Source organism: Ictalurus punctatus, chromosome 10, assembly GCF_001660625.3.
Source record: "Ictalurus punctatus breed USDA103 chromosome 10, Coco_2.0, whole genome shotgun sequence".
Lineage (NCBI taxonomy): Eukaryota > Metazoa > Chordata > Actinopteri > Siluriformes > Ictaluridae > Ictalurus > Ictalurus punctatus.
In genome coordinates, this window is record NC_030425.2 from 29,950,043 (window position 1) to 29,972,500 (window position 22,458).

At 41.3% G+C, this 22,458-nt stretch overlaps 1 protein-coding gene and 1 pseudogene across 3 annotated transcripts; one reads left to right on the forward strand and one right to left on the reverse strand.

Moving 5' to 3' along the window:
* Positions 1–1,594: 1,594 nt before the first annotated feature.
* Positions 1,595–19,438, forward strand: LOC124628587 (conserved oligomeric Golgi complex subunit 4-like). Of its 3 annotated transcripts, XM_047158309.2 has the most exons (22): positions 1,599–1,613; positions 8,965–9,035; positions 9,251–9,326; positions 9,993–10,187; positions 10,891–10,973; positions 11,107–11,221; positions 11,348–11,522; positions 12,494–12,687; positions 12,772–12,877; positions 13,220–13,377; positions 14,023–14,081; positions 14,403–14,536; positions 14,724–14,842; positions 14,915–15,081; positions 15,679–15,844; positions 16,917–16,979; positions 17,085–17,201; positions 17,339–17,431; positions 17,708–17,791; positions 17,866–17,967; positions 18,766–18,894; positions 19,087–19,435. In XM_047158309.2, the coding sequence occupies exons 4-22, from the start codon at positions 10,053–10,055 to the stop codon at positions 19,219–19,221; spliced, it is 2,334 nt and encodes a 777-aa protein (XP_047014265.2). In that variant the 5' UTR covers positions 1,599–1,613; positions 8,965–9,035; positions 9,251–9,326; positions 9,993–10,052; the 3' UTR covers positions 19,222–19,435. The 3 variants fall into 3 exon arrangements, with proteins under 3 accessions (XP_047014264.2, XP_047014265.2, XP_047014263.2); XM_047158308.2 differs by lacking the exon at positions 9,251–9,326 and having other exon boundaries at positions 1,595–1,613; XM_047158307.2 differs by lacking the exons at positions 1,599–1,613; positions 9,251–9,326 and adding an exon at positions 8,417–8,615 and having other exon boundaries at positions 19,087–19,438.
* Positions 19,439–19,455: 17 nt separating this feature from the next.
* On the reverse strand, positions 19,456–21,925 carry LOC128633716 (ryanodine receptor 1-like; annotated as a pseudogene).
* Between the last annotated feature and the right edge of the window lie 533 nt (positions 21,926–22,458).

Sequence of the window (22,458 nt, forward strand, 5' to 3'; positions counted from 1 at the left end):
CGAAGCATAGTACGACCTGCTAGCTGCATGCTAGCATCGGGTATCCTCGGATGAAGCCAGGTTTCAGTAATAATCAAAACACAGCAGTCACGAACGTAGCGATTTCCAGCTAGTTGTAATTCCAAGTTGTCGATTTTATTCACTAGGGATCTGGCATTGGAGAGAAACAGGCTCGGTAAAGGTGGCTTGTGTGGTTGTTTTCTTAGCCTTAGCATAATACCGGACCTGCATCCCCGCTTTTGCTTCCTCTCCCTCCTCCGTCTGCGCCGCCTTCTGGACCCGACAACAATCCACGGAGAGCCCGGCAATCTCGCTATGTCGTCTGGGATGTTGTGCGTGTGATGAAACATTCTCGAAATAGGTATGCGGTGTTGATCCCCAATATCCATAAGGTTCTGACTTGTATAGCGGATGTTCGTGGAACCGATAATGCTCAAACAAGTAATAAAGAAATAATACAAAAACAACAAAAGAGAGCACTGGAAAGGAGAGCTGTGAGCCGCAGCAACTGTGTGCGCCGCCATCTTGAAAATGTGAGCTAAGGCTAAGAAACCACTGACTACATTTACATGGACAGCAGTAATCTAATTATTGACCTTACTCTGAGTAAGATAAGAATGTGATTAAGATGATTACATGAGTTGCGTTTAGAATGCTCCTTTCATGTAGCCGTTTTACATGTTATAGAACATATTTCGGTTAACAGCACACGTCACTACATCAATGCGCCACACCGTCCGACGTCCCTCCAGAATTTCACATATCAACATACAGTTGGTCTTTGTTATGGTACAGTATACAGTTTTGGGTGTTTTTATTTCAAATTTTTACGAACGCTTCCAGTGCAGTTAATTATTTGTCATGCAAATAGACGACTGCTTGAAACCGTGGGCTGCGTCTCAAACCGCGTGTTTACCTTCTATATAGTAGCTGAGATACATGTATTTTTCCCCACTACAGGCCTATAGTAGGCAAGTACGTGGTTTCAGATGCAGCCGTGCTCTCTTGTTTGCCGTAAAACGCTTGAGCACTGCCGTGTGTGATCGTGTCCTGTCGCACAATGCGGTGAAAACTCCCACACGACGTTAATAGTGTGATTAAGGTGTTTACATGTCTGTAATACACGTCGATAATTTGACTAAAAAAGGAGTACTCCACATGTCTTAATTTGATTTTTGTTTACTTCGAGTATGACCTTAATCGGATTAAGGTAATTAAAAAATTGCTGTTTACATGCTAGTTTCTTAATCAGAGTATCATCTTAATCAGGTTAGTAGTGGATTATTATTGTCCATGTAAATGCACTGACTGACAGATTTTATTACACATTCATGAAGCCAAAATAGGACTAAAGCCTCTTAAAATATGAAGGACTGAACAAATCTACTAAATTCATTTCTTTTAAAAGACAGAAGTAAACTGAGCACTGAAGGTGTAACGGGTATGGAAAGTATTCCACACATTTAATATGTAGAATTACACAAAAGAAAACGTATACCTGAAGTGACTGTCGGATGTGTGCATCTTCCCCTTTAATTTTCTGACTGCAGCGTGCAAATGTTAATTTCCTGTCTTTGCTCCTCCTCTTCCCACAATGTGTTTGCATGTGTGAGGTAGGGTTTTATTTAGCTCTGATAAATCTAATTCCATCTTTGCCTTAAAAATTACTTTTAAACTAATATTCTTTTTCTAAATCACATTTACTGCATTATTTCCCCATGTATGATTTATTATTTTCATGTTTTTACTTTAAGGTTATGATTAGTTTTATGCATCATCCGTGAATTTGAGGCGTGTTGATTGCAGTGGACTTAGGGTTAGGACTTAATTTATTTTACAGAAATGTTGAGGGCGAAAGCACACTGTAATGAGACTGTTATCATTTATGTTAAATCTTTATTTTAATTTACCTCCTCTTCCCCTTTCTGCAATGTGTTTTCATGGGAGAGAGTCGACCCAGTTGCCGTCCGCATATTGATTTGGTCAAAAGAAAGCACACGACCCAGACAACAACCAGTTACACATGATTACAGCAGCACGACTGAGAAATAGTTGTACCTTCAGTTGTGACCCCGGGGTCCGATGTTGTTTTCTTTCCATCGCCTCGTTTCACATAATAATAAATGCCGGCTGCGGTGGCTGCAGCTCCGGCCATGTACAGCAGGGGGCGCAGAGGAAGTTCCACTACACCAGCGCCAAGTGCACTCAAAAACTTTTTCATTTTCTCTCTTGATGAGAGCAACTACAATAATCACCTTAATCACGCAAAGTTCAGTGAATATCTGAAAGCTCCGCGTTCTTTTTTCTCTCTCATAAACGGAGCTGTTATGTGACGTCACGGAAGGTAGACACGTCGCGGTCATCATAGCATGTTGCTTAGCAACACCGTTCCAACAATCCGGAAGTCCCGATCGTGAATGAATGAAGCGAATCCCTGAGCAGTTTAAGGCTGTGTTTATCATTTTCATCTGCTCAGTTTAGGAGCCTGTACACTTTGGGCATAAATCAACTGTTTAGCTTGAATGGAAATATATTTTATTGTCTATAAATAACGACTATAATGTGCACACAAATACATTTCTAAGCTTTTGGGTTACAATTTCCTTTTCATAATTTTCATACACAAAGTGACTACAAGCTACATGAAGCTAAAATGAAATGACTCATAATTTTATTATCATATTTATCCCACACAAACTTTTACATTCCCTTTAAATCATTTAAGATAAAAAACACTGAATTTCACTGGTGAGTGAAGTGTAGCTGGTTTAGTCTGTTATCGTGTTTACGTGACAGCTGATTCATTAAATATTATTTTCTGTTATTTTTAAATATTTCGGAATAAATTCACAGTAAGTTCGTCCATTTATCCATTAATTTGCACATTTATAATCGGAAGAGGAAGCATTCCGCCACTCGTGGCTTGCTCAGTTGGGATAAATTCACTCCTTTAATATCTGTACACCGTGTTGATATTTCTGCAAAGCTGCTTTGAGACAATGTTTATTGTAAAAAGCGCTATACAAATAAAATTGAATTGAAATTTATTTGACATGATCTTGATTAACTACATTTATTAATCAATAAATATATATAATATATAATTGATCTATTTATCTATTGATGTGTACAGCTCTTAAGGCAAAACTCTACAAGTGCATGGTGAATAATGATAAATGATAAATGATAAAGAGGAAGACGGGGTGAGAATGGGGTGGGATGTTGGAGGTGGTTACATGTGTTGGTGTTTAGAGGTTGTGTTCGGTTGTGCTGCTTGTATGCTATTTTCTAACGGCTGTTCTGATTTTTGGTTTGGTTGTCCCTGTATCTGTTATTGTGTATTCTCTTCACTATTGTATATATGTTCACTTGGTTCACCAGCAGTAGGGGTGTGGCTGATACTTCTTTTGGGTGAGAGTCCTTTTGTCTCTGTTTTTTTTTTTTTTTTTCTTAGGTAGTCAGGGAAGTATTCTTGTATTTTTATTTCTTTTCTTTTGGGTAAGCTAGCTAATAGAATTCCTTTGTTCATTATTTTGGCCTTGGCCCACCCTGAAGTTACGCCTGGTTTGGTTAATTTGTACAATTATATGTAGATAATTGTCTGTTACAATCAACCTTGTTTGTGTTGTTATTCCTGGCTTCCCGTATTTAAAGATCATACATACATACATACATACATATATATATAGTCCTAAACGGTTGGATTTGTAATTTGAAGATTATATATATATATATATATATATATATATATATATATATATATATATATATATATATATATATATATATAGAGAGAGAGAGAGAGAGAGAGAGAGAGAGAGAGATATCGATCGATATATATATAGATATAAATAGTGTGTGTGTGTGTATAATATTTTTTTTAATTTTCAAATTACAAATCCAACCGTTTAGGACTGAGCGAAGACAAAATACACAAACAAGATGCAAATCATAAATACAAGCATACAGGTCATAAACGTAAAGAGAATAAAATAAAATTACAGCACAATTGAACAGACAAATAAATACATTATATAAGAAGAGAAAACAACCAAACAAGACAATCCAGTTTAACTTCTAATTGGAGTCCAATTAAATGATAAGACTGACATAAGCGTATGGAGTAAATTATCTTTCCTAGATTTAATTACTTTGAGTGAATCCAAATAAAGAGACAGTTCTTTCAGAAATACAATGAAATGTGGGGTATTTTAATATTTAAAAATTACATTCATATAGAAAAAAATTATCTAAAACTATTATATAAAAATTCCAGCTCTCTTTCCTCCATTATAAGACCCAGTTGAATCGTATCATATGTCAAGGCCGGTACAGTCATATTGTTATTAATATTCAATTGTGAAAATCCTCCCCAAATAATTTATATATGTTACAAAGGAACGTCAAATGTTCAACTGTTTCTACTTCCGGGTTACAGACTATGAAGACTTGTAGGCCTTCACTTTCTTCCATTGTAGAAAAGTGAAGCCCATGTCCCAATATGGCGCTGACATCTCTGAGCCCGAGTCTGCGCAGTAGTGAGCGTGACGTGAGTCGTGGTATCAAGGTCCTGCCCACAGTCCTGCATAATCAATCACAAGGACACGCCCATGAACTTTTTCAACTCATTATGTCCGTGTGAAATAACAGTTATGGAAATGTAGAAATGCAGAAATTAAAGTTAAAGCTCCAGTCTCCTCCAGAAGATCCTGAAAAAAAGTCCGTTTTTACCTCAGTGACTACTTCGCTCAGAGAAACTGTCAATCACAGCTGTCAATCATGACGTCACACCCCGTTATTATGGCATTAAATAACTAAAATCAAACATTAAAAAAAAAAAGACACTTGAACTTATATATATATATATATATATATATATATATATATATATATATATATATATATATATAATATATACTTATATATCAAATATAAAACTACCTAAAATGACAGAAACCATCTTTGGAAAAACTTTATTTGAAATGTAATTTGATGGTTTAGTTTGTCTCCCGTCCCATTAGATTACATGGAGAGGGTGGGGTTTATGACCTATACTTCATCCAGCCACCTGGGGGCGATCGAAACGTTTTGGCTTCACTTTTAAAGACTTGTGTGGCACACTTGGCTTTAACACGCAATAATTTCCCTCTCCTACTAAATCACGTTGTTAGAAACACATGAAATATGTTCATTACTTTAAAAAGTAAGAGGAGATCTCGTTATCTTAGGGGGAGATTTTAATTGCACTTTGGACTTTACACAGGACAGGAATAGTGAGGAACCTCATGCATAGAGTGCCATGTGTTTAGCCAGTGTGATTAAAAATCTAAATCTAATCTGATGTATGGAGAGAACATACCCTTTACACTGTTTACACATCAGTATACACGCGTGAAGATCAGTAATGAAAAGATCTCTGCTGCAAGACTCTATACATCATGCAATATGTGGAATAGAGTTCTAAAGTCATGTATTTCTCCCATCTCACTATCTGACCATAAACTTGTCACTATAGTGTACTTTACTAAAAAAAAATACAAGTTATTATTGGCATTTCAATGTTAAACTCTTAGAAGATAAGTATTTCTGTGAGATTTTTAAGCATTTTTGGGAGTCTTGGAAGAGTGGGAAGAATTATTATGAAAATTGCATTCAGTGTTGGGAAATAGGAAAGGTACAAATAAAGAATGTCTGTCAACAATGTCACATTGCATGTTTGGTATAAAAAAAAGGAAATTGGAATATTTTGAAAGAAATTATTGGTATAGAGCAAAATATGATTAAAAATGACTCTGTAAACCTTAAAGATTTGTGGACTGAAAAGACTAACCTGCTGAGCTCGATTTTAAATGAAAGACTGAAAGGAGCTCTTGTAAGAAGTCGGTTTCTAACACCACAAGACATGGATGCTCCTACTTCTTTCTTTTTTAATCTAGAGCATAAAGAAGGACAAGAAAAATTGATGTACTGTTTAAAAGACTGTAATGGAAAAGAAAAGAATTAGCAGGCCTACAAATTGACTAAACTCCCAGTAATCGATCAGACTATCTGCATATGCGGTTGACATTACAGTTTTAATCAGAGGCGATGGGGATGTCGAAGTGGTAAAACATGCTCGAGAGCAGGGGTGTCAAACTCATTTTAATTCAGAGGCCACATACAGCCTAATTAGATGTCAAGTGGGCCGGGCCAGTAAAATCATAGCATAATTACCTATAAATAACAATAAGTCCATGTTTTTCCCTTTGTTTTCATGCAAAGAAGTACAAGTACATTAGGAAAATCTTCATATTTAATGAAATATCCTTTTATAAAATACATCATGAACAACCACAGATTTCTTAAGACAAACGTGCAATTTGCTTCTGATTATCATTTACAGATGTGTATTACAACAGGTCACAGTGTTTGTACAAATGCAAAAAACTTCACAGGTATTTGGAACTGAAAAATATAGTATTGCGCTTTAAAATTTATGGCATTGCATGAACAATAGGATTCCACCAAACCAGACTCTTTTGTAGTGAAGCTGTTGACTAACATTAAATTGCACATTTTTTAACTATTACCCATTCATCTCTGGGAATAAATAGGAAGCGGTCCATTTTTCTTGGAAAATTCTACACTGTATCCACTTTTCTCCTTTTTGACAGACATTTTCATGTCACGTTCATGGGAACGTTTAATGTTAGGTTTATTAAAAATAAGGAACAGCAAAAGACTTGCAAAACCCAGGGAGCTGAGACTCATGGTGACGTCTCTTTGCATTGAGTCTTCAGGCCGTGGTCTCATGTTCTTAGTTGTCTTTTAACTAGGTATAAAGTGTTCCCTAATACTGTGCATTTAACCACTATGGGATAATATACAGTATGTGGGTAGACAAAAAGGAGTTATGTGTGGGGAAATAAATTCAAGTCACTCTGCAGGAACATTTTGAGGCAGACCAGTTTGTCAGGACCAAAAAGGCCAAGACTAGGCTGAGACAAGATGTTATTCACACCATCTCTGTGCATCGTCCTGTGGTCAAAATTAGGAGAGCCCCTGCACCATGATGCACCCCTGGAGCTACAAACATAGAGCACATTGCTGCTTGTAAGGGTCCACTCACTGGTCCAACAACGGTATCCAATGACATGGTAGAAGGATTCCTGCGTGTTCCTGTCTATTTGAAGCGATGTGAATATCATCATTCATCAAATGAGGAAAGAGGAAATAATGACCAAGGACGGAGATGTCTGTTTAATATCCTAAGGAGGATGGGACTGGAAGGATGAATTTAATGAAGAAATGGTAAGTTACAGTGAGACAGCAGGTGGCAGCAATTCACCATTATGGATCCCAACTGCTGTAAAACACCATAGATGAAGAAGAGAGATGGAGGACGGTGGAAGTGGATTTTCGGGTCTGTGTGTTAGGAGACCGTGTTTTGGTTCTTGTTTGCTTACCCTTGTGGTTAATAGTATTCTTCCGTTCAAGTGTAATGTTAGTGTGTATTAGAAATCATTTTTACAGCCATAAAAGTAGCATCTGGCCAGTCATAAAGGCGTCCCCATGCTCTACAAGTTGCATGTTATCTCCATTTCTTTCTCTCCTTGTCCCTTGATATAGAAATCTCTCTCTCTCTCTCTCTCTCTCTCTCTCTCTCTCTCTCACACACACACACACACACACACACACACACACACACACACACAGAGCAGAAGAATAAAAACCTGGAAATATCTCAAGACCCTGTGTGTGTGTGTGTGTGTGTGTGTGTGTGTGTGTGAAATCAACTAATTATAGACCGATGATAGGATTATTTCATTAATAGGACATCTTTTTTTTTTTTTTTTAAAGAAAACCATTCAATCCAGTTTTGACCCCCTTTATGCATTTGTGAAGGTTTTTTGGTTCGTGCATTGTAAGGTTAAATATCAGAAATCTAAAAGGTGTGTGTTATAGCTGACACCTAGATGAACACTTTACAGTTGGATGTGTGACTGTAAGTCATTCCCTTCAAATGCTATTGAGCTTTAAATAATGGTATATTTTGTGCATGAGCTCATGCAATAATAAAATACATGGCAATATTTAAATATGATTTAATAGTTTATTTTGTTAATATAAAAAATCTAAGAGGTGTGCATTATAGCTGACCCCTAGATGAACACTGTACAGTGGGTTATATGACTGTAAGTCATTCCCTTCAAATGCTGTTGAAGTCAGAAACGTGTTTAAAAATGTCGTGTGTAACTTTAGAGACGGTCCCTTAATTTCCGCTTATCCGCGAATATCGAACCTCCAACTTCACACCAACTTTATTCCAGTTTGGAACAGTGTTGCTAAGCAACATGCTATGATGACCGCGACGTGTCTTGCTTCTGTGACGTCACAGAACAGCTCGGTTTATAAGAGAGAGAAAACAACTCGGAGCGATTGTTGTAGTTGTAGTTGCTCTTATCAAGAGAGAAAAATGAATACGTTTTTGAGTGAACTTGGCGCTGGTGTAGTGGACGGTCCTCTGCGCCCCCTGCTGTACACGGCCAGAGCTGCAGCCACCGCAGCCGGCATTTATTATCATGTAAAACGAGGCGATGGAAATGAAACCTCGGACCCCGAGGTCACAACTGAAGGTACAACTATTTCTCAGTCGTGCTGCTGTAACCACGCAGTTTACTTCTGTCCTTTAAAATAAACGAATTTAGTAGATTTGTTCAGTCCTTCATCATCTAAGAGGCGTTAGTCCTATTTTGGCTTCATGAATGTGTAATAAAATCTGTCAGTGTGTTCTTAGCCTTAGCTCACATTAGACATGTACATACTGACCATCAGTAAAGTGTTTTTATTCCAGAGGCCAGTGAGAAAGTGGGAATACTTGTATTGTAGAGCTTCACCAGGATCAGAAGTGGAAAATACTGCTGTTCTGGACTTCAAAACATAAATAATAGATGATGTCTGATGGCTTTTTATTATTTTATTTAGACCCAGTGTGTGATCGGGCCACAGAACCGGATCTGCTCCAACTCACAGAGGTTCCTCAGGACCAGCTCACGGTAAGTTTCTTCTGCTCCTGACTTTGGTTGTGGGGAAAATCCAAAAATCCAGTTTTCCATTATATGAACATGTTAAATATCTGATAAATATCATGCTAAAGCTCTCTCTCTCTCTCTCTCTCTCTCTCTCTCTCTCTCTCACACACACACATACACACACACACACACACACACACACACACACACACACACACACACACCATCTCTGAGCACAGGTTGTTCAAGCCTTTAGGAAATGTCGTGTTTGCTCCTGTGTATCTCAGATAAAAAGCTGCGCTTGGAGACAACTGTGTGAGTGTAAAATATCGTGTGGATTGTGCAGACATGAGATTATTAATATTTTTTAAATCTGGGATTAACTCTTGTGCTCGTCAGGACACTATAAATGAGATAGTAAAGTTTTCTGTAAGGAGATGTTTATGTATATAACTTTTATGGAAGGAGTCTCCAGTGTACCAGTCAGAGGTAAAGCTGTAACGTTAAAATTTCCTGCCTTAAATAAATAAGAGAAAATCAAGGTCATTGGTAAGGGGAATAAAACACTCAGGGACGTGCAGTTATAGGGAAATAGTCAACATCCAGGTTTTAAGATGAACTCCGCTTGATCAAATGAGTACTTTACTCGGTATTTTACTCAGTATTTTACAGCACCACGTAGTGTTTATCATATGGCCTTATTATGTGTTCAGTTAAAGATTAAAGCTCATGAACAGTGTGTGTTTATGGGTAGTCTTCACCAGCATCACGTTCTGAACACGTGGCTGTTTTGGCTGGTGGACTAAAAACTAAGAACATGCATCACTACCGGACGAGGTAGATGGGTGCCAATACTTTGCACAAAGCAAGAGATGCACTACAGTCGGTAATTATACAGGTACAGTGAAGTGTGAAGATGGAGGAGTTGAGGAAAGGATGAAGAAGTGCAGGATGAAGGAGTCAGTGTGTCCTGCTCTACAGGTTTACGGAGGAAGGCGAAGGAGAGGAAGTGACGTAGGTTGTGTGGATGTGGGAGCTGTGATGGATGAAGTCGGGTCTCCGGCGGTTCGGCGCTCCGGTGCCGAGGCTCTGTCTTCCATCCGAACCGAAACCATTGAATCTCTCACAGACCTGGAAGACCTGGAGCGGGTTTATGCTCAGCTCTGTGCCGCAGAGGTGAACTTCCGCTTCACATTCACCTCATTGTTCATCAGAGCTGAAGAGTGTTTACATTAGCGTAGCTTCTTCACCTGATTAATGGCGTGTCGTCATAATAATATAATCATAATAGTAACAGTAATAATAAAAATCATCAGCATTCCTGCAAAAAAACAAACAAACAAGTAGAACATTTAGTATTAAAGGCATTAAATTAAGACTGAATTATTGACGCTGTCAAATAATAAAACTGTCAGAACTGTCAATCACTTAATTAACCACGCCCCTACAACTATCTAATCATCTCATTAACCACGCCCACTTGAATATAGCATAAATAACACTTATATGAACGCTTATAATACAATTTATTCCAGAGTACGTCCGCCCGTTTAATACTTAAATTATGTATTTATTTCATTCTATTTAACGCTTTAAACTTCTTGTCTATATTAAATTTAAAGTATTTCTTTCTCCCTGTGATGTTATTTACTACTGCTGGTCATGACTGTATCCTATATATTTTATGACCTTAATTTAAAGTAATAATAATAATAATCATGGCTGTTCCAAACGTTGGTCCAAACCCGATTATCAGAGCTCTGCGTATCGGACGATACGTGATACAGATCTGATCTAGTAACGTTTTGATTCTCTGTGCTGCTACTGCACGTCAGACGTGATGGTAGTGATGTAGGAGGGGTTGTGTTCTGTTCTGCAGGCGGAGGTTCAGAAGAAGTTGGAGGTTCTTTCTGGACAGCAGAGCACCATCGAGACTAAGATGCTCTCTCTACAGAGGATCGGGTGAGTGTGTGGGTTTGGAAGTACAACTCCTAGGAGTAAGTAGTGGGGTTAACGAACCATTCCCACATTATCTACGGTCGAATGTTCACCCGTTAGTACTTTCGTGTGTGTGTGTGTGTGTGTGTGTGTTTAGACCCAACCTGCAGCTCATTGAAGGAGACGCCACGCAGTTATCCGGGATGATCAGCTTCACCTGCAGCCTGGCGGAGAACGTCAGCAGCAAAGTCAGACAGCTGGACCTCACTAAGGTTTTACACACACACACACAGACACACACACACACACACACACACACACACACACACCTGCACCCAGGCTACATCTCTCACACACACAAGCGACTGACAGCAGGTGTGTGTGTGTGCTCCTTACAGAAAAGGCTGTACCAGGCGATCCAGCGTGCTGATGATATTCTGGATTTGAAGTTCTGCACCGACGGCGTTCAGACCGCTCTCCGCAACCAGGACTACGAACAAGCCGCCGCCCACATCCACCGCTACCTCTCTCTCGACCAATCAGTGATCGAGCTGAGCAGGCAGGATGGAGAGAGTGAGTCCTGTAACAGATTAAGGGTTGTACCTGACACGGATGTGTTCACATACACGCTGCATAGCTCTGAAGGTTTGTCTCCTAGCAACAGGTTGCCAGGTCGAGCTGTAATACTCTGGAGATGTCGAACCTCGTTTAGCGCGCTGGAAACGGACCAAACGATCCGTAAATTATTCGCAGGACCATGTCGAGTTCGAATCGTTTATTTATTCATTTTAATTATGCACCAATTTACTGAACTTTTTTCGCATCATGTTAACGACTTGCAAGGAATGAGACTAGTGATTCGATCAGGACAGAAGTAACGGCACCCTATAAAAGGAGAAGGCGTTAGTGCGTGTCCGTGGTAGCTGGTGCGCTGTGCTGCGGTGACTGAGCAGCGTTAGTGCCATTCTTTCACTGTTTAGTCGCCATTTTGTCTTTTTAAGCGTTGTGAGTTTTGCCTTTTGTGGAGTTGTGTGGGCGTGGCTAAATGTAAATGTGCTTGGTGATATCTTATTTCCATAAACTTTGACTTCTGTTTGTGTCTTTTTAAAATATAAACCTTTACTGAAATCACAGTCAGGATGTCAATATATCATTTATAAATTTCTTTTGAGAGGAATCACGTTAAACACGGGCGGCTGTGGCTCAATGGTTGAGCGGGTTGTCCACTAATCCACTAATCATAGTGTTGGCGGTTCGATTCCCGGCCCACGTGACTCCACATGCCGAATTGTCCTCGGGCAAGACACTGAACCCCAAGTTTCTCCCGATGGCAAGTTAGCGCCTTGCACAGCAGCTCTGCTACCACTGGTGTGTGAGTGTGAATGGGTGAATGAGACACTGTGTAAAGTGCTTTGGATAAAAGCGCTATATAAGTGCGCCATTTACCATTTAAACACACACACACGATGTATTAATAGGCTGAGTGATAATACTCCACTCTATACGCATGTTGATGTTTCGCTACTTCCTGTGTCACTCGGCAGGCACCGCAGTCGATGCCAGTCTCACTTTGCTGCAGGAGGCGGAGCTTAGTTTGAAAGCGCTGGTTACTAAGCGACTCGAGGAGGCGGTTGCCACGGGAGACCTGCCTCAGGTGGAACGCTTCTTTAAAATCCTCCCTCTGCTGGGTCTTCATGAGCAGGGACTCGCGCAGTTCGCCCAGTACCTCTGCAGTCAGGTGTGTGTGTGTGTGTCTTAATAACCTGCATGGTGTTGATGCCGCGTCTGATCTCTGCAAGTTCTCTTTCATCTCCGCACTCAGCTGGCGAGTAAAGCGGAGGAGAACCTGCTCCTGGCAGTGGGTTCCGATGTCAGTGGCCGTTGCGCGACGCTGATCTTCGCTGACACACTCACACTACTGCTGGAGGGTAAAAACACAATCACACGCTCTCACACTGACACTGGAGACTCCTTCCATAAATGTTAAACAAACATCTCCTCACAGATCGAGTCCCTGTCAACGAGTTGTTGCTATAGAAACGGTAACGCATCAGAACGAGCGCGTCAACGTGTATATAAAACTTGCGCTAGTGTCCGAGCCGCTGATTTTATGCTTTGCACATTGAGCTTGGCAAAACAAAAACTTTCTCCGTACCGTAGATCATCCACACGGGGGACTGTAAAACTCTATTAAATATGCAAAATTCTGTAAAACTCTATTAATATGCAGGTGAATCAGGGTGTGTAATGCGTTTCTGTGTGTGTCTCAGGCATCGCTCGGATCGTGGAGACGCACCAGCCCATCGTGGAGACGTACTACGGCCCGGGCCGACTCTACACGCTCCTCACACACCTTCAGAAAGAGTGTGACGCACAGGCGCAGAAAGTAGTGGAGAAGTTCATCCAGCAGAGAGACTATCACAACAAAGTGTGTGTCCTCCTGGGTTTTTCATTTGGCGTGTGTAGGCCTGTCACGACAATCACGTTACGGACTTATCAGTACGATATACGGACACGGCTGCGATGTCGCCCGTTGGGTTTACACAAGAATTACGTCGCCAACATTCTATCCGCTCGCACTGCTTCTGTCCTCTCGTCTGATCTAGGGCTGTCAGATTACAGTCCCAGCTTCGATTGTTTGAGACAATAACGCACGTTTAAGATGCGTAACAAGCGCTAGCGCCGACTTTACTTAAAATGTACTGCTGATAAACGACACGCGAGATATTAACAACGCACCAACAATGTCTATTTGAAGAAGAAAAAAATCTAGAAAGACCAGCTCTAGCGTTTCAAATAATCCCAAGAAATATCTTAAAAGCTCTTTGGAAGCGCGCGCTTGCATTATTACGCTGTTATATTGTCATTATATCAGTGCCATAAAATGGTCTTAAAATGACAATAATATTGTTTATCGCAATTATTTCTGGTTCAATATATCGTCCAACAAAAGTAGTTATCGTGACAGGCCTAGGTGTGTGTTTAGCTGTGTGTGTGTGTGTGTGTGTGTGTGTGTGTGTGTGTGCGTGTGCGTGTGTGTGAGCGTGTGTGTGACGCTGTGATGTCTCTGTAGTTCCAGGTTGTTCAGAGCAGCATGATGAGGGGCGTGTCTACGGAGAAGATCGATCCGAGGTACTTTATAACGATCGTGCATTCTGATTGGTCAGAAAAAACGAATGGTTTCTATAGTAACAGTTCAGAGGGACTCCTGCGGCGGACACTTGACTGATCTTAAACGGATTAAAATTTATGCGTATTACGATTTCATGACTTCGGATACATTACCTAAATGTCTATTCAGAATTATTGGCACCCTTGGTAAATATGGGGTTTAAAAATATCTCAATAATAATGAGTTAAAGTAAATAAATTTATTCTAAGAAATACAAAACCCTTATTGAATAGAATGTTGTGTGTGTGTGTGTGTGTGTGTGTGTGTGTGTGTGTGTGTAGGGAGCTTGACCCGGTGTTATATGAGGTCACCCTGATGAACTCGAGAGCTGAACTGTACCTGCGCTTCCTGAAGCGACGCATCACGGCGGATTTTGAAGTCGCAGACGCAACAGCAGACGAGTCGGTGATCCGAGGTAACGGACTCACGTTAACTTATTTCTACGTTTTTAAATCAGCTCCGCCTACAACACAGGGCACTGTAGCCCTGCACAAAGTATTGGCGCCCCGTACAGTCGGATAGTAGTTTCGTTTACACATTAAATACGTTAAAGTTACTGGATGCCTTCATGGTGGGTTTTTGTGGGGGGTTTTTTTCCCCAGAGCACCAGCAGTGTTTAGAGCGATTGCTGAAGCATTGTCAGCTCAGCTGCACCATGCAGGAGCTGATTGGTTACTACATCCCCATGGAGGAGTATTACATGAGAGAGACTGTGAATAAGGTACACGTGCTAATAAAACCAACACACCTTAGACACGTTAGAATCCATAAACACAGAGATGGTTTTGTTCAGGCGGTCGCCATGGATACAACCGAGGCGGGTCAGCTGAGCTCCAGCATGGTGGACGACGTGTTTTACATCGTGAAGACGTGCATCCGCCGAGCGCTGACCAGCGGCAGCTCGGACTGCACGTGCGCGATGATCAATCACGCCATCACCGTACTCGAGACGGATTTCAGGTACACGCCTACAAATGTCTATACCGTTACCTTCGCTGAGAAACAGAAAAAAATCCAAATTCACTCGTAATACGAGTCTTAAAGGTGGATTTTGATCTCTGGCCATTAAATGTATCAATTATTCGACTGTAAAGCGCAAACGTAAAGAGAGAAAATCTCCCCAAAGCTGTTCTTATGGGCTTTCGTTCAACTTTCCAACAAGAAAAAGTAGTCCCGCTTACTTGACACTTTCCTGAAGGTTCTGTGGTATCCATACGCCATCAGAGGAACACAGCTCACACATAACTCCCTCTGAAAAAGTAGTTCCATTTCTTCCATCAAGGAGCGATTCGACACGTTTACAGCTTCTTTTATACACGAACACATTTAAAACACACACAAACACACACACTATAGATACAGTTGAGAGAGATTAAAGAAAGAAGGTTTATTTTAAAGCAGTATTTAGTTGCTCTGTTACAACACTTGGCTTTTAAAATGAATCTTTAGTGAACAGGTTCTCATTTGCATGTGATGCTTTCAGATGAGGCATATGAGCATGAAAAGGAGCAACAGGAAATACATTTATATCGTGTGTGTGTGTGTGTGTGTGTGTAGGGAAGTGTTGGTGACTAAACTGAGAGCCGGTTATCCAGCCAGCGCCCTGCAGGATCTGCATCGTGGTGTCACCAGCGCCGTCAGTCTGATGCAGAGCAGATTACAGCAAGGAAAAATCCAATCTCTGGTCTACAAGAGTCAGGAACAAGCCAAGAACGCTTACCTGGTGAATAACGTCTCATTACATCTCTGTTTAACGCCATATTGAGGAATTTATATTGTTGGGGTGAATCATTTTCTAAAAGAAATTTAAAAAACAATATCCATCATGGGATCTGAGCTGAAACATACCTGTCTGATATGTCTTCCATACTGGTACGTCAAGTGCTCTGGGGTTGAGTCTCAAAACAATGTAGATGTTTCTTATAGCTGGGTTTTTTATAAGTGACAGGTTTTGTAGAGATTTTTGTTTTAAGAAGCAAGTTTTAAGCAATATGTAGCTGAATAAAGGGGGGGGGGGGGGGAGCCATAATTCCGAAGAGTTCTCTTTTATTAGTGAGCTGAACCAAATGATTTGAATCATTGAAAACAGCCATAATTTGAAGGCGTCAACTCTTATTGGTGAGCTGAACCAAATGATTCGACTCATTGAAAGCAGCCTTAATTTGAAAAAGTCGACTCTTATTAGTAAGCCAAGTAAAATGATTTGACTCACTGAAATGATCTGGAATTTAAACGAGCCGGCTCTTATTAAAGAGACCAGTCAAATAATCTGACTCGCTGAAAAGAGCTATAATTCGAAATAGTCAGCCGTTATTGGTGTGCTGAATCAAATGATTTAACTCACTGAAAAGAGTCAGAATTTGAGTTGACTCTTATTAGACAACTGAGGCGATTTATCTGACTCACTGAAAATAGCCGGAACTTAAGAGTCGACTCTTACTGGCTAAATCAAATGATACGACTCATTGAAAGCAGCTATAATTTGAAACATTCGACTCTTATTAGCCAGCAGAGCCAAATGATTTGACTCACTAGAAAGAGCTGGAATTTGAAAGTGTCAACTCTTTTTAGTGAGCTGAGTCAAATAATCTAACTCACTGAAAAGAGCCAGAACTCATCGCACTAGCTGGTACAGACTTGAGTTTCGCCATTGGACGATTCTGTTTGTTTGTGTGTTGTGGTCTGCACTAGTTTAGCCCCGCCCACATGCCCCAGGAACTAAATTCAGCACGGGTATAAGGGTACTTCCTGGTGGAAAAGTCACTGTTTTGAATGTTTTCTACATTTTCTTCCAGGTGACTCTGAATAACGTGCAGGTCTGCAGTGAGAACAGCAGCACTCTGAAAAAGATGCTGGAGGTCTGATTGTTTCTGCAATCTGATATATTAATGGTCTTGTTCTTTAAACCTGTTTCTCGCCCACTCTCTGACTTCTTTTTTGTTTTTCTCCCCCCTGTCGCTCAGAGTGATTGTGCCAAACTGTTCAGTCAGGTGGTGGGTTCAGAGCAAGCTCAGGCTAAGATAGACAGCTGTCTGTCTGACTTGGTGAACACGTCCAGCAAGTTCAAAGATCTCCTCCAGGTCAGAAAATTGGAACATCCGTATTTCCGTTAGAGCTGTCAGAATTTACACAAAAATAGTCCATACATTAAGGTTTAAGATCCCTCAGTAATCTATTTTTAGCTTATTAAAACGTGTGTGTGCGTGCGTGTGTGTAGGAGGGTCTTCAGGAGCTGAATAACACTGCTATCAGACCGCAGGTGAAGCCGTGGATCAGCAGCTTCCTGTCTGTTTCACACAATATCAAAGAGGTGAGAAACAATCACTGACTGTCACAAAGCACTGACACTGGAGACTCCTTCCATAAATATTTGTTAAATAAACCTCTCCTAACAGATCAAGGTTTTTTTTAATCCTGTTGCTATGTTCTTTGAGCTGTTGCTATAGAAACCATAACATATAATGAGCGTGTTAATTATAAATGAGCATGTGATGTGCAGCTGCGCTACTGTCAGAGCTGCTGTTATAGAAAACTAATCAACACCTCCTGACCAATCACATCACAATCAGTTTTTTTTTTATTTCAGGAGGAGTTCAGTGAGTACGAGGCGAACGATCCGTGGGTTCAGCAGCTGGTTATGCAGCTGGAGCAGCTCATGGCTGAGTTTAAGGTAAAGAAAACGTCACTCGTGTTCAGTGTGGACGTTTGCCGAGACGTGAAGTGTGACGGAGTGTGTGTCCTCAGGCCGGCTTGTTTCCTGTCATCTACGACACGCTGACCAGCCTGATGACCAGCCTGATCGCCATGGAGCTGGAGAAGACCGTCTTTAAATGCACCTTCAGCAGGGTGAGAGCGTCTGTAATTCACTCACACACCTCAGGGGGGCGTCCGGTTTACTAAATGAGATATCCTCACTCACTGAAGCGTCCCTTTCATGCTCTCTCTCCTTCTTTTACTCTTTTCTCTCTGTCTCTCTCTCTCTCTCTTATTCTGTCTCTCTCCTTTTATCTCTGTCTGTCTTTCTTCCGTTTGTCTCTCTCTTCTTCTCTTTGTCTGACTCTCTCTTTCCCTCTCGGTCTATTTTCCCGTCGGTCTCTCACTCACTCTGGTTGCCACTGTCTCTCTCTCTCTTTGTGTGTTTCTCTCTGTCTTTTTCTTTCTCTCATTCTCTTTTTTCCGTTGTATTTCTCTTCTTTTCTTTGTCTGCCTATCTCTCTCTCTCTGTCTCTCTTTCCCTCCGTCTCGCTCTCTTTTTTTGTCTTTCTCTTCTTCTCTTTGTCTGCCTGTGTCTCTGTCTGTGTGTCTCTCTCTCTCACTGTCTGTCTCTCTGTCTGTCTCTCTCTTTCCCTCTCGGTCTATTTTCCTGTCGGTCTCTCACTCACTCTGGCTGCCTCTGTCTCTCTCTCTTTGTGTCTCTCTCTGTCTTTTTCTGTCTCTCATTCTCTTTTTTCCTTTGTATCTCTCTTCTTTTCTTTGTCTGCCTATCTCTCTCTCTCTCATTCCCTCTGTCTTTCTGTCTCGCTCTCTTTTTTTGTCTGTCTTTCTCTTCTTCTCTTTGTCTGCCTGTGTCTCTCTCTCTGTCTCACTGTCTCTCTGTCTGTCTGTCTGTCTGTCTCTCTCTCTCTCTCTCTCTCTCTCTCTCAGTTGGGTGGTATGCAGTTTGATAAGGAGTTGTGTTTGCTGCTCAATTATCTCTGCTCCTTCTCCTCCTGGACGATTCGGGAGAAATTTGCTCGCCTCACTCAGATCGCAACGATCCTCAACCAGGAGAGGGTTCGTACCTGTATATGATCAGCACTTGTGTGTGTGTGTGTGTGTGTGTGTGTGTATATATAAAACACATTTTAATTTGGATGATAATTTCCTGATCAGAATTTCACCACGTGTAGTCACGTGTTTATACACAAATCAGCCCGTAATATACAGGTGTAAACCGGATCTTTTGTTCCCTGTGTCTCATTTCAGGTGTCTGAGATCCTGGATTACTGGGGACCGAACTCGGGGTCTCGGACGTGGCGTCTGACTCCGGCCGAGGTTCGACAGGTCCTGGCGCTCCGCGTGGACTTTCGCAGTGAGGACATCGAAATACTCCGCCTCTAATGCGCCGCTGAAGCTAACCACAGGGATTATTCTATGCAAATTTATAATATATCGAAGACTTGAAAGACACGTGTGTCAACCTCATTATTTATGATTATGATTTTTGTTTGTACTTTTTATGTTACACCTCGACCGGGGTCGTAACACTCGTAAAGAGGAGACTTTTTTTTTTGTGGGTGAAGCACACTGAAGCAGCACTAAAAATCTAAACCTGTTGCGTGTGACACTGTGAAGTAGAAGGACACTTTCACATTTGACTTAAGTCTACGGTTAAGCTCAAGTTTAACTTTATTATTCCATAAGTATACATTTATTCTTGATAACTTTCATAAAACATGAATGAACAAGTAATAATTAATTATTTAAACAAAAAAGGTCACAAAGCAACAAATCTGTGTTGAATTATGTCATTTGATCAATAGGCTCAATTATCATCGGCTCCAATTTAAACGTTAATTCTTCCAAAATCAGGTAAATTGGAATAAAAAGCCTACCTTTAGGTCATTCATTAACCAGTGCACTAGCCAAAACCTTTACTCAGCTGGTAGTGAAATATGATGAAAGTCCTCATCAGAAGCTGAGCAAAAGCAGAGTAAATAAACCATAAAGGAGACACTTGCATGCATTTCAGGAGCGCAGTGTCCCAGCAGGTCGATGAGAGCAGCGTAGAAGGACATGATGGCATTTCCCAGATGAACTCTGCTCTCCTCGTGTTGCTCTTCTCCTCCAAGCCTGATAAAACATGATGTAAACTCTAAACAGAACATTGAACACTACAACACTCCGCACCAACGGTGCGAACGACAAACTGTGCAGTGTGTCGGGGCTTCAAGGAACGAGTAACTGTCACTGAAATATTTGTAAAAGAAACAGATAAGAAAGAAAAAGACGCATACATAGGAAGCGTCTGTCCTTTCTGACAGAGGGGCCGTCTCTGGCCGGGTCCTCAGAGATCTTAATGGCTTCTTCAATGTCGGCCAAAAGGCCGTTACCGCCCTCTCCTCTGAGCGCAGGGCCAAAACGCTCGGGCCGTCTGATCAGGAGATGCACCACTACGTTGGCATTCTCCTCCACTGTCTCTCCTGCACAGACAAAAACTCAAAGATTATCCAGTACACATATAATTCCCCACAATGCACCGTCCAAATGATGATGGGTGTGCACGGTGCAGTTTGTATGCAATAATGAGTAAGGACAGAGGATCAAACTTGCTTAGATCTTCCCAGAAAACATTTTGGTCCCTAAAGCTGTTTGATTTCACAAGCCATATCTCCGTTCTCCTGCTCGTCTGCTGCATCAGTCACCTTTCATCCCAACACGTCTCCCACAAACCTCTATAGACTTTGCTGTTATCTTCGTGCCTGACCCAGAGTGTATCCCTCACAGCAGAGACACAACAACCATTCATACCCACCATCAACGAAGACGGCCAATCGGAGGAAGTCGAGGTATTTTTCTCCACCGCATGGGTTCCAGCCGATATCAGGATAACCTTTCGACAAGGGCATGGGGCAACGCTGCAGCCCGCAACCGGCCAAATACTTTACCACCTACACAAGAGCAACATCACACTCGGATATACAGCAGAAGGAGTGCTATAGCAGAAAAGAAGAATGTAAATATGAGTACGGAATAATATGTACTTTAGTTGGATTCACAAACCTGATAAATAGACAGTAAAGGAAAGGTTTGCAAACTAAATATTTAAATCAGATTTCAGACTCATTATTAACTAAACCAGAGATCAGGAACCTTTTCAGCTGCCAGCTAGCGGATTCGTGATTACTTTTATTTATTTATTTTCCCGCCATCGATCACTGAAGCCATAGGTTCCCGACCCCTGAACTAAACTGACAGAAAATGGACTTCAGTGTTCAGACATGATCACCTTCTCCAGGTCCTGCTCCTGAAGAGCCAGCGCCAACCCGTTGTTATCGATACAGGACACTGCAGCGACGTCAAGAGGTGTAGAGCCTCGCATCCCTGAAACAGCATCAGTAAAAAGTAAAAAAGAAAAAAGTATGGTTAAAGAGTACACGGTACGGCGGGATTAACCCACCCAGGTCGATGCCACTGTTTTGCAGCAGGTAACTCAAGTGGTCGAACATGGAGCGCTGATTCTGACGGCCGATTCAGCAGAAATGACACAGGAAATGGCAGCAGTTGGTCACCATGCGTGGGGAAACGGATCTCCTGAAGAAAACAAGCAAAATAATAATAAAAAAATATTGCGGTCCAGTCTTTGAGATTTACAGCTTTAAGTTCAACTGTTCAATCTGTGCTTTATTGGTGTTTAAAGCTGACAGATCCCAAATAGGGTTTACCTTTGAGTCTCCGCCCCCAAGTATGTTAAACACGACCTCTATGACAATCTTGTGCATGCCCAGCGCGCTCAACAGATTGGGATGCTGGATTAAGATTAATAAAATGTTTACAGCAACCTGCTTCCAAAGTAAGTGTCCTGATATAGACAGAAACACACGCCCTAACTTCTTTTTTTAGCCCGTCATTTCACTGCAGGCTACACCCCCTGTTATTTTTGCGTTCTTACCCGATGCTCTGGATCATGAGCCTCTCCACCTCTCCACCTCAGGGCCCATCTGGACGATGAGAAGTGAGCGGATCTGGCTAAGACACTCAAGCAGCTCCATGGTGTCCTGCATGGACACGGCGTTGATGGTGTAGGCTTCGGGTAGAGCGCGGATCAGCTCTCCCAGAGCATCGTACTGCCGGTGCAGCAGGCTGAACATGATCCGCAGCAGCTATGTGTCCTGGATGAACGACTCCTGAGCCCAGTGGATCATTGTGTGGGAGATCAGCTCCTGCAAAGTGCCTGAAACACCACACACACAAAGTAAACTTAATGTCAATGTTTTAGTTATAATCTGGTAGCAATGAATAAAATTTATTATGGTTATTAATGTTGTTATAAAAACTACATTCAAATCAAGATCCAATGCAAATCAGTGCTCACTGGGTTTCTTCTCCTCCTCTGGCTCCTTCTCCATCTCCTGCTTTCTCCTGCATTATGATCCACTTTAAAAGTCACTTTGCTCATTATAGCAGCGTTGGGTTTTGTACGAAGACCATTTGGGACGACATTGTAATCTAAGGCCTGTAGATGGCGCGCTATAGCTGTTCAGCTTCCACATGAATTAATGACAGAGTAAATATTGTACTTTAGATTTGAAACATATACAGATATGTACAACTAAGCTTTTTTTGTAAACCTTACAC